At 37.2% G+C, this 12,487-nt stretch overlaps 1 protein-coding gene across 8 annotated transcripts in view; it reads left to right on the top strand.

The window, feature by feature from the left end:
* LOC126175652 (DNA ligase 3) overlaps nucleotides 1-12,487 on the top strand; it is a 644,184-nt gene that overhangs the window by 343,621 nt on the left and 288,076 nt on the right. For 7 of the 8 annotated variants that reach the window (XM_049922552.1, XM_049922551.1, XM_049922546.1 and 4 more), the window contains one exon: nucleotides 11,679-11,785. In XM_049922552.1, the coding sequence (XP_049778509.1) occupies nucleotides 11,679-11,785 (107 nt within the window). Of the gene's footprint in view, nucleotides 1-11,472; nucleotides 11,571-11,678; nucleotides 11,786-12,487 lie in introns of those variants that run through there. The other variant, XM_049922553.1, reaches the window with a different exon arrangement.

Genomic DNA, 12,487 nt, shown 5'->3' on the forward strand with positions numbered 1-12,487 from the left:
CAATAGCAGCACGGCTGGTGAATGTGCGGCCACAGAGAGTGTCTTTCATTGTTGGAAAAAGCCAAAAGTCACTAGGAGGCAGGTCAGCAGGGAGTAGGGAGCATGAGGAATCACTTCAAAGTTGTTATCACGAAGAAACTGTTGCGTAACGTTAGCTCGATGTGCGGGTGCGTTGTCTTGGTGAAACAGCACATGCGCAGCCCTTCCCGGACGTTTTTGTTGCAGTGCAGGAAGGAATTTGTTCTTCAAAACATTTTCGTAGGATGCACCTGTTACCGTAGTGCCCTTTGGAACGCAATGGGTAAGGATTACGCCCTCGCTGTCCTAGAACATGGACACCATCATTTTTTCAGCACTGGCGGTTACCCGGAATGTTGTTGGTGGTGGTGAATCTGTGTGCTTTCATTGAGCTGACTGGCGCTTTGTTTCTGGATTGAAAAATGGTATCCACGTCTCATCCATTGTCACAACCGACGAAAAGAAAGTCCCATTCAAGCTGTCGTTGCGCGTCAACATTGCTTGGCAACATGCCACACGGGCAGCCATGTGGTCGTCCGTCAGCATTCGTGGCACACACCTGGATGACACTTTTCGCATTTTCAGGTCGTCATGCAGGATTGTGTGCACAGAATCCACAGAAATGCCAACTCTGGAGGCGATATGTTCAACAGTCATTCGGCGATCCCCCAAAACAATTCTCTCCACTTTCTCGATCATGTCATCAGACCGGCTTGTGCGAGCCTGAGGTTGTTTTGGTTTGTTGTCACATGATGTTCTGCCTTCATTAAACTGTCGCACCCACGAACACACTTTCGACATATCCATAACTCCATCACCACATGTCTCCTTCAACTGTTGATGAATTTAAATTGGTTTCACACCACGCAAATTCAGAAAATGAATGACTGCACGCTGTTCAAGTAAGGAAAACGTCGCCATTTTAAGTATTTAAAACAGTTCTCATTCTCGCCGCTGGCGGTAAAATTCCATCTGCCGTATGGTGCTGCCATCTCTGGGACGTATTGACAATGAACACGGCCTCATTTTAAAACAATACGCATGTTTCTATCTCTTTCCAGTCCGGAGAAAAAAAATCGGAGGCCTTAGAACTTGAATGCACCTCGTAAATTCCTCAATTTTGTTGGTGGCTGAAAAACACACTTGATGTCGGGCCTTTTGAGGATTCTTTCTACTCTTGAAGACATGCTGCAAAAATAGGACTAGAAAGACTGCAAGCATTTGAAAGAGAAAACCACTCATTTATTGGATCCATTATGGATGGGCAATTTGTGGAACAAATATCTAGGGAAAAATGATGAACTACAAATGATGTACAAATATCATGCCATTAAGGAACCAATAAAGATGATAAAGCTTCACTATATGGGTTAGGTTGAGGTGCATGGGAATACAGCTTTTCACATAAATATTCCAGTGACCTAGTAGAACATTGATGAGAAATGCCCAGAACAATATGGAAGGAGAACATCTTAAACTACATGTAAAAGCTGAATAGAATCTTAAGTTGGATGGACAGATGAAGCACAAGACAGAACCCAGTGGAAGAGGATGACTGAGCAGGTTTTTCAAGTCTGTGACTAATCTGAAGTAAATATGAGATTAAATTGATGACATAGATAATTAATATAAATGTATTTTTAAGAAAACAAATACCAAAACGAGAGCCAAAAAGAAAGGGCCTTTTCTTCTTAAAGGCTCCTTGCAGGTAACTAAATCTGTCATTCTCAGATCAATTACTTGTGTTTTCTTTATTGCCTCTAATTGTGATTGTCTGTCTGGGTTTCATCTCAAAGAAATTTATTCATTTTACAGATTAATCGTACTGATGAAAAAGCACAAGATGAAAAGAATCTACAAATGGCAAAAAATAAGAGAGATACTCAGTGCACTGATTTTCCAACAAACCCACTACAATTTGAAATCATAGATGCTCTGGCTTTGCTTTGAATGCTTTTGTTGATGTTTTCAACAAGAGATGAATCTTGGATATTGCCCTCCTTGGGAAAAAAGTTAAAAAATCCAAATTTTTAAAGAGTAAAACAAAAGTAATGAAGAAAGTAAAGATTTGTGCGTGTGTGTGTGTGTGTGTGTGTGTGTGTGTGTGTGTGTGTGTGTGTGTGTGTGTGTGTGTCGTGGGGGTAGAGGCAATGGAAGCTGTCACATAAAGAATGGGTAGAGATGCAACAGGTGTAAGTAGCTACTAAAAATAAACGTTGGTAGAATACTACACACACTGTTGCTGACAGTTATTATATTTGACTGAGAGGGACATAAATACGTTGGTGGTGGTGGTGGTGGTGGTGGTGGTGGTGGTGGTGGTGGTGGTGCATGAATTGTACAGACTAGAGTGGAAAGCAAAGTGAGCAGATCATTACTGCAACTCTCAGTTGATTGAGGGCTAGCCACCACTCAGATTCCAATACTGTGTCAGAATGTAATGGATCTAATTTGTGTGTTACCGTAGTACACTAATTAGATTACATGCAAACATTTCATATTGGGCAAAGAACAACACAATCATAATATCAAAAACATAAACAAAGTAGTAATCTAAACCTAGTGGATGATGATGTATGTAAATGGTTACAAGGTATGAACACATCAAACCTATAAACCATAGTCAATTGACAGGAACATTGGAATTGTTGTATTCTGTTTTAAGTAACTTATAGTGAAAACACATTACACCATGTGTCTCATTTTTATTTATCAGTGAAAATACACCAAGAAATCTTCAGAATATTATAAGAACTGCTATTATCTCCCTTTATAAGCAAAGTATTTATCAGAGTTTAGTGACATCAAAGCATAATGTGAGTTTATCCAAATGACAAATAGTCAAAAGACAAAATACAAAATTATTATAAATTTTAACTGAAAGCTCTGTGAAAATTTATGTTGAAAGCATAGTGGGAAAACCGTACTTAATTTTGCTACTGTGTAATTAATGAAATTATCAAAATCATTGTCTATCCCACATACCTGATGTAATTTCAAAGGTTATCATTGCTTTCTGGCTAATTTGTATGAGTGAAACAAATGGCAATGCGTAACCTTTTTCTGTACATATGTCAAATTGACTTGCCGAAATACTTGTCATTTGTAATTACTGAAAACTGTAAAAGAAACAATGAGGTAATTGTGTGAAAATGTATGGAAGGATGTGGTTTAGTGAGTTCAGAATTCACTGTTGAACTGTTATTTATGATGGACCACCTGTATCACTGTGAGTAATAAAATGTCTTAAAACATGTGAAAGTTACATAAGAAACAACTTTATTTGTATGGTGACACAAATATCGGCAAGTCTACATTGATTGAGAAAATAGTGTCTCGCCGACAACATGTTTATCTTCCCTTTTGTTCCGAATTCGGATTTGGAGGGTATGATCCGCGTGTCCATAATGTGATTGTATTTGAAGAATTTGAGTGGTCGAGGTGGCATCCTTACGCTTAAATTCTTAAGCATATAGTTTAAGGACGACCTGTGACCGTGAATGTAAAGAATAAGCTGGGTATGGTTATTAAACATCGAGGCTTGGTTATATTTGTGTCGAATGAATTCTCTATTGGTGATGAAGCATTAATTTCGCGGTTGCATGTAGTTCATTCGGATTGTCATATTCATTGTTCATCATTGAAGGCGGAGTTGGGTGTACCTTTTATTTAAAGTCATATAGTACACTGATGGTAATCCTGTTCCAGATTACCAGGACATTGAATAAGAAATTGAGTACCTGTTTTCTGCACCCATCTGAAGAACGATCATTTGAAGCAGGAAACATCATGTGGCCATAGATCCTACTCTGGATGGTTTCAGAGATAGGACACATTTAACATACATTGTCATTTATTTTCTCTATTACTCAATACCCTCTGAGGTTTACATGTGTACACATGTACAATCATTAATAAACATTATAACATGTATTTTACAAAGTACTGATTAAGAAATACATATTTTTGATGCATTCATATCTAAACATTCTCATACACATCACATTACAGCTGTTGTAACAATAAATGTTGGAATATACCACCATCGACTTCGCTGCAGCTGTGCACTCTTGTGAGAACTGGGTGCATTGCTTGTCTGAAGGCATCTGTAGTTTTTCTGATGAGGACACCACATCCATGATGCAACCAAACAGTTCGTCTTGTTTATTCACCTTTCGTTTGACCTCATATTTCATCCAACCCCAGAAACAAAAATGTGATGCCCTAATGTCTAGTGATCTTGGTGGTCAGTTAACTGTACTACCGTGACCAATACAGTAATTAGAGTAAATATGATTAAGATATTCCCTCCCACGTGAGGTAAAATGTGGGGATTCTCCATGATTTTGGAAGTACATTTGCAATTCATATGGCAAAAGAAACATCCTCAAAGTGTTCAACAAACATATTTTTCAAAGAATTCGCATAATTCTGTCATTCATTTTGCTCTTCTAAAATGACTGGACCTGTCAACATGTTACTGATAATGCCTCACTAAATATTTATATGTTTGTGGGACATTGACACATGCAGAAAGTCATCAGTTGCTGATAGTAGTACTATGCTGCATGATTTCAGCAATGTGTTTCTGTTCCTCCACAGGTTGTTGAACTAAATGTTCAGAAGAAAAATGGGAACTTGGGAGAATACCTCTCACACAGTGTACTTGCAACTATGATCAGAAATTCAATTTGTTGGAAAGCCCTGATGGTATACTTAAAAAGCAGCAGGAGCATTACTATCACAGAATCTGTAAACATACACTATATCTACATATTCTTCATTAGTGTAAATGTGTGGCAATTTAGCTAGGTTGTGTACACATACAGTTAACTGATGCTTACCTCTGATAACACTATCAGTCCCTTGGAGCACACAATGGACGACAGTGTTTTCACCAAGCAAAGAGGTTGAAAGCAGCACAGTAGGTTGAGCTAGAATAAAATGCCAGAGGCTGTGTGGGTAAGACGTATAAGAGTATGCCACTAGGCCAAAAACAAATATATGTTAAATGTGTTTTATCTTTGACACCATTCGGAATAGGGCACATACCCATATAAAGTTTTTCGCTTCAAATGAGTGTTCCTGTCGCATCCCTGAGTATTGACCATTCCTTCTGCAACATCCTGTATGCAATCCAATTTTACCAGAAGTCAGTCCATTTAAAGGTATTGTAAAAATACACACACACAACACTTCAAGCCCATTTTGGGTGATAATGTCACCATGGATCCGTTCAGGCAGATGAAGATGCAGGGAGGTGGTGCACTGAGCTTACACCAGATTTGGAGGGCCAGATTCTGCAGGATATTAAGATGAATCTTAGTACAAGCTCCAGCAACTGACCCATCAACATGGTGTAAGCCGAAGTGAAATTATGTGTATCCTGCATGACAACTGCTACTATCACAATCACCTGCAGTGAGAGCAAGGATTATATATCACCTTGGTTATGGGATTTCTGTCATCATTCCTCTTTACTGACAAAGCAACCTTTACCAGAACTGGCATAATCAATCTGCATAATCATCGTCTGTGAGCTACAGACAATCCTCTGGGAATGGTTGAGGCATCTCATCAGCATCATTGTGTGAAAAGTGTTCCTTTGTGACCACATACTTGGACCAGTTATTCCACAACACTGCAGTGGAGAAACATGCCTGGACTTCCTGCGGAATACTCTATTTGGGCTGCTTGAGAACGTGCCTTTGGCAATATGACAGATTATATGGTTTCTGCATGGTGGAACACCACTCCATTTCTGCATTACTATTAACTGACACCTCAACAAAATCTTCCCCAGATGTTGGATTGGATGTAGGGGCCCTGTAGCATGACCTGTTAGGTCACTGGATGTAAACGCCCTGGATTTTTTTCACTGGGGCATCTGAAAAATTTTGCTTGTACTGAACCAGTTCCTGATTCACAGGACCTCCAACAGTGTGTTCATGACACCTATAAAGCTGTTCAGAGAAAGATGGGAACATGAGAAAGAGTGTGACAATCCATAATGTGACATGTGAACACACACATTGCAACCCATGGAGGCCACTTTGAAAATCTGTTGTAACATGGATGCAATGTAGCTCTATTCTGTGTTCTGGAATGATTTGTTGTCAGTGCATGCACACCGTCTGCTTCTGGGCACAATTTCATAGGACCTCTTTTCCACCATTTCAAGTCAGAAAGATGCCACTGCAGTTTGTCACTGTTACTAATGTTCATCCTGTATATGTGGCTTATTGGAAATGAAAATATTTCCTTTCATATCTTGGGGCAAGGGATGACTGCAGATCTTACGGCATTGTGAAGAGTAGGGTAATATTTAAGAATCAACAGACATTAACTTTAAAATGTGCAAACTGGCAAAATGTATTGTACAGTTTTTTAAGAGGCTAACCGTACTACTACCTGTGTGTTGACTGTCATTGTATCTTCAGTTCCTTACACAACAGGTGGAATAGATTAACTCAGTAGTATACAATAGCTATTTGATTTGAGAGACACTATGTTCTTGTCAAGAAGCAACTTAGAAGTGGAGATATTCAATCTTCCAACAGACTGTGACAGCTGTGAGTCCATAGATAATATTAGCTGGTCAAAGTGCCTGGTCATTATGTTGATAAAGGCCATAAGTGAATTTGTTGGGTAAAGCCTCCCTTCAGTGCCCTATAAAACTGACATCACAAGAAGCCAGGGTGTGCATCTGCTTATATGAAGCATCTGGTAACATGCTGTAAACATTCTAAAGATAATCACTGTGTTATTGCACCTGGACTTTCTTTGTTTATTATTGGATTGTTATTTTCTGGTTTACATTGATTTTGGCATCTGTTCTGAATGTGAACTGATTCACAAGCTGTTTGATAGTCTTACTTGCTCATGACAAGCTGGTGTGAACCTGGCTTGGTGTTGGTCACAGACTAGCTTAAAGCATTTGTACTAGGGGAATTTGTTACAGAACTTAGGGAGCTGGCCCCCAAGTGTACTTCCATCCATCCATCACTTATGTTGTAAGATCAGTAATTGTGTTTGCATGACACTATAAGTTACTTTTCCATTGTGCAAATACTATGGAAATGAGCAGCATACCACAGTAACAGGTATTTCGTGTCTTTGTTTTTATACGAGTAGACATGGGGATAGAGTCTTACATTTTCTTATTTACATTCTTCACTTATAATTCACAACAATCAAGCAGTTTGATTCATTATGAATAGCTGGAAGAAAATGTGACTTCATTCATTAAACAGTGGCATAACTCTTTTTTTAATTTTTTAGTTTTTTTAAAGGAATTGAGCTACTGTGCAGTATGTCACACAGATGATCTAACAACTCTGCTTGTTGTGATCCCAAGAACGACCTCTGGCCACTCTGCTCTCTTAGGTTATCCACCTCACTGTGAACAGTAAACAGCCAGACTGTGCTCTTGCTTGTCACACAGGTTCAAGTTATTGACATAGAAAATAAGGATATATTGTGGTACATTCTTTCTTACTTGTTATGTTTTGTGAAATCCTCTTAAAAGTATGATAAAACTATTGTCTAATATGTAGTAAAGTATAGAGCGATTTCAGCTATGGAAGTTACAGTTAGGTCATTTATACAATACATATCAGATGTGGAGAAATAGGGTATTGATTATTCAACACTGAATAAATTTTGGTGGTGGTGGTGGTGGTGGTGGTGGTGGTGGTGGTGGTGGTGGTGGTGGTGGTTGTGGTTTTGAGGTCTTCGACCACTGATACACTTATTTCACATTGTAGATTTCCTCTTTCTAAATTACTTTGTCAGTTATCCCTCCTTTTAGATTTGTGTGAGATAATCATTTGCTCATTGTGAATTCAAAATTTTTGCAAGTTCTGTGGCCAGATGTCATTATTGCTGCCAAAAAGCCACTTAAGCAAAGATAGGATCTTTCTGCAAGTAATGTCATTTGTGCTGTATTTTCACATTGTCATTTTTTGTGCTGAGGTTCTGAGACAAAACTGAAGAGTCACTCTGTCATTTGGCTAAGAGGAGCAGGAAACCACTTGTTTGCTTGACAGTGCACTGGACAAATAGTTATTACTTAAATATATTTAATTCACAGCTGGGTCACCTATCTTTATCATAAGCTAGCACTCCATACATCTCTTGCACCTAAGTTAACAATCTCAAGATGTCATAAACAGAATAATGTTTCTCAGTGATGCACAAATGCTCAAACAGTTCACAGAAAGTAGTGCAAGTATTTTATAAACAAATATTACATGATTTCATTGAATTACTAGTAATTACTCCTCTAAATGCGTGTTAATGGGCATGAAGTATAAAATTAAGGACATTTTGGGAAGGGTCTAGACTCTAAGAAACTAGACAGGTCTCTGCTTGTTTCTGTGTAACTTGTTAGTCAGATTCGGGTGAGGGTTGCTTTTTCTTATTTTGTTTAATTTATTTATAAACTGAATAAACATAAATGTCATTATATTTAAACATGCACTGATGGAAAGTAGCTCATTTAGAACTCATAGATTTAGCAGCTAGTAAAATTAATCTTTTCATACAGACAAAATGATCACTTTGTTGAAGATAATACCTCTGCATGAAGTTTTTCAATATAGAATAAAAATAATAGTTTTTTATATGTGGTGTCTGTTCTTTCAGACATGTCTGAAAGAACAGGTAGCATTTTGATCCAGCAGATAGCAGCCAATGTCTGTAATTCCTTTGGCTGCAAGTGGTCATTGATTGAAATCAATGGTGCAAGTTGAAAACTTGTGCAGGACTGGGGTTCAGACATAGGTCTCTTGCTAACTACGCAGATGTTCTGATCACTAAGCTGTCTGGACACAGTGGTCATTGCAGCTCCATGGACTACCCCAGCATGGATGGCTTAGTAGTCAGTGTGTCTGCCTACTAAAGTAGGAGACCCATGTTTGAATCCCACTCTAGCACAAATTTTCAACTTTCCTCATTGATTTCAATCAGTGCTTTCTGAAAGACAATGTCTGTAATTCCTTTGTGTCTTAATGATACTTTTTCTACTTTTCGATATTTGTGTACATTGCAGTTAAACAGCATTAGCATAAATCAGAACAACGTAAATCTTTTTTAATTTATTGATATGGATAAGGTAACACTGTTTTCAAAACAGATTGATTTGAATGCTGCAATGATTTAGTAGAAATGGAGGGGAAATGCCCTTGCCTTTCTTCAGCATTTCAACTGATACAACCACCCAGATATAGTTGGACCTACAATTTAATGCGAACTGTGAAACACAGTGCACCTTGGCACCTTTCAGTGCATTCAACAATAATTTGGTGTTGTATAAGATGTGCAGTAGAGTCTGATAAGGTGTGCATTTATTTGCTTTGATTTATTTTGAACCCTTAATGTTTTGTTTGATAATTCTCCCATAAAACTGTGGTGCGCTTGATTGATGTTGAACTGCTCAAGCCTATAATGCCACAGACTCCTTTATTTTTCTACTCAAGGGAATACCTACATGATAGTTCATAATTTCGTCAACTGCAGATAATTTTGTAAAAATCCTTTTTGTATTCATTTTAGCAAAAAACATTGTCCTTTTAAATATACAGTGTATCTGAAACATTAAATTCAGGTTCCACACTCTTTCTAACTGTGTAGAATCTACACAGTTAGCTGTAACAGGCTATTGATATGTTACTACTGAACACCTCTAAATTTCCAGAACAGAAGCTATTATTTTCAATGTTCGGATACATGTACAATGTGCAAATAAAAGTATAGCTTTCAGTTTGCAGCTGAACCCAAAACAGTATATGAAAGAGCTTGTAAATGGGGGTGGATGACTGACTGTAATCGAAGGATATTCCTTAAGACACAGTAGCTACAATGTTCATAGCAGCACCTATATTTCTCTGTCGTCTCCATTATTAAGTTAATCTGTGTTAAAATTCAGCATAGCTTATTATCAGAATACTGGCCCATAATTGCACCTCATGTTCGTAATTCCACATCTGCTATTCTATCTTTTTTCTCTGCATTGCTTGTTCTGCCAGTAATGCAGATGGATTATATGATGAAGTACTTTCACTTCTTGGAAAAAGTATTTGACTATAGGTCATTTGACACTATTTGTTGGTATCTTTTTATAAATGAATTTTAATAATTTGAGAATAAAATTGTATCAAAAACCTTAAGTCCATAGATTTCCAAAGCAGTTATCATTATGTTTTTCTTTAATGCTGATCCTAAATAATCTTCAGATTCTAATGTAGCGCTACTGTTTGACCTTTTAAGATGCATGCTTCAATGAATTCTCTTATGATTGTAGTATAGTGAATAGATTTGGGCAGCCCATGGGATGCAGTGATAAATTTTCAACACAAATGGCAGATGATAAATATATATATCAAGGGACATTTTTGAAGTGACTTTGCAAATGATGAAAATAAATTGGAAAAATGAGAACCAAACAAAAATGATAAAAGATGTATTTTAAATCGTGTCATACAGTTAGTATTTTGAATGTTTGAGTTTCGTGATTAGAAAGGGGACCATCTCTGGAAGTGAAAATCCTATACAGGACAATAGAATGCAAAAGAGAAAGCAACTAGTTACTGATATCATGATAACATTGTTCCTACACATGCTATCAAGCTTCTTTGTATTATGGAATGTGTAGTGTGCCGCTTTGTAAGAATGTTACACATAATCTCATAATTGTTCATTTTCTGTCAGAAAAATATTAGTAAGATTTTATATTAAAGATGAAAACTCAATTATTTTTAAGGCATGCTGTCATTTGTATCATAATATTTAAGAGCCACACATTTTCCTTGATTTCACAGAAGCTGACAGTTACAATTTATTGGTGCTTGATGATGTGAGTGAGCTCTTTCTGTCAGTTCACTAGAGATTTATGGTATTATTGATACAGAAAGTGTTTTAAATCTGACAGTTGCAAGGAGCATATATCATCTTGTAGAAGATAAAGTCTTTAACACTTATCTCAGGGCAAAAAACACACATACATACATTTTGCATGGTGATGTCATATCACAAAACAAAAAAAGTCATTGGCTAAGAGATTTTGCATCACATGTTCTTGCTTTTTGAGTCATAGGAACAGTTTTGGTAATGCAACATAGACACATGGCAATCTTTCCTCCCTCTCCCCCGTCCCCCTCCCACCTCTCCCTCCGACCCACCCCCCCTTTCCCCCATCACCTGAATATTGCTTTCAAATAACAACATTAGCTTTTTTATGTTGTGATCGATAATTTTTTAATTTTTATTGGCTTCATTATGAATAATTTGTGTTTCATATTCTATGGTAATATTTTATTGTGTTCCAACAGCTCACATTACTGTAGGAGGTCAGTGAATTCACAGGTTTATTCTTTGCAGTGTCACTATCTTCTCAGCACTCCCTTTCTCTAATGACCTGGATGTTCATAGGACATTAAACTTTACCCCTTGTTGCCACCATCTGTTTCTTCTGCTTGTCTTTATCTTCTTTTGTTTCCCTTGGCTGTGTAACCTGCTATAGCTGAAAGATGACTTAATGACAGCTGCTCTGAGTTGGCATGCATTCATTCATTCATTCATTCATTCATTCATTCATTCATTTGTTGCTATTTATTTATTGAATCATATTGTTTATTAGCAAAAATTTTCTTTCTTTGCAGAAAGCTTCAAAGGTGATCTTCTCCTATGGGTTCGCCTGCTCCTGCCTGGTGCTGTGAAGAGAGTTTACAATATCCAAAGCAAGCAGATTGTGAAACTGTTTAGCAGAGTTAGTACTTTACTTTCTGATCAACTACATAACACATTTAGATTTAAATACATTGGGATTTTGTATATCCATGTGCCACCACTCAACAAAACAAAATAAGACATCAGTCTGAATACGCTTTATGTAATTCAAGTGTGTTCGTTTCTTAATTACTTAAAAATTACTTCAACATGTAATATGAAGTTTGTTTGTTCAGGTATCTGTTACTTCAGTCACTTTATTTTAGATACTGAACATATCTGTTTAAGACGTTATGTGTGTAATGATAGTTTAAATTACAATGTAAGGTGGGGGGGGGGGGGGGGGGGGCAAGGAGGGTGAAAATGCTTTATTTGGAAGAAAATGTTTTACATGTTAAATATTTTTGCCTGGGTTTTCATCTTACTGCCAAACCAAGTTGAATGGGTACCAGGCCAAGATTACCATTGTTGGTCAGATTACTTTGTAATAGTTTGATGCAAGAAATATTTGACAGACCAACCGTCATCATTGCAGTTGTATGCAATTCATTATGACTTGAACCTTTTTGGTCTAGTGCAAGTGAACTAGAGAATTGAAAATATATGGTGTGTGTGCTGTTGGCATTGATACTGAGATCAGTATGATCTCAAATGTTTCTGTAAAATGTGTGCAAGCACTTCTTCCATTTATTGTACTTAATTGTCATTGAAATTGAACTGTTCTGTCCTGATAAGTCAGTGT

This window comes from Schistocerca cancellata, chromosome 3, assembly GCF_023864275.1.
Source record: "Schistocerca cancellata isolate TAMUIC-IGC-003103 chromosome 3, iqSchCanc2.1, whole genome shotgun sequence".
Lineage (NCBI taxonomy): Eukaryota > Metazoa > Arthropoda > Insecta > Orthoptera > Acrididae > Schistocerca > Schistocerca cancellata.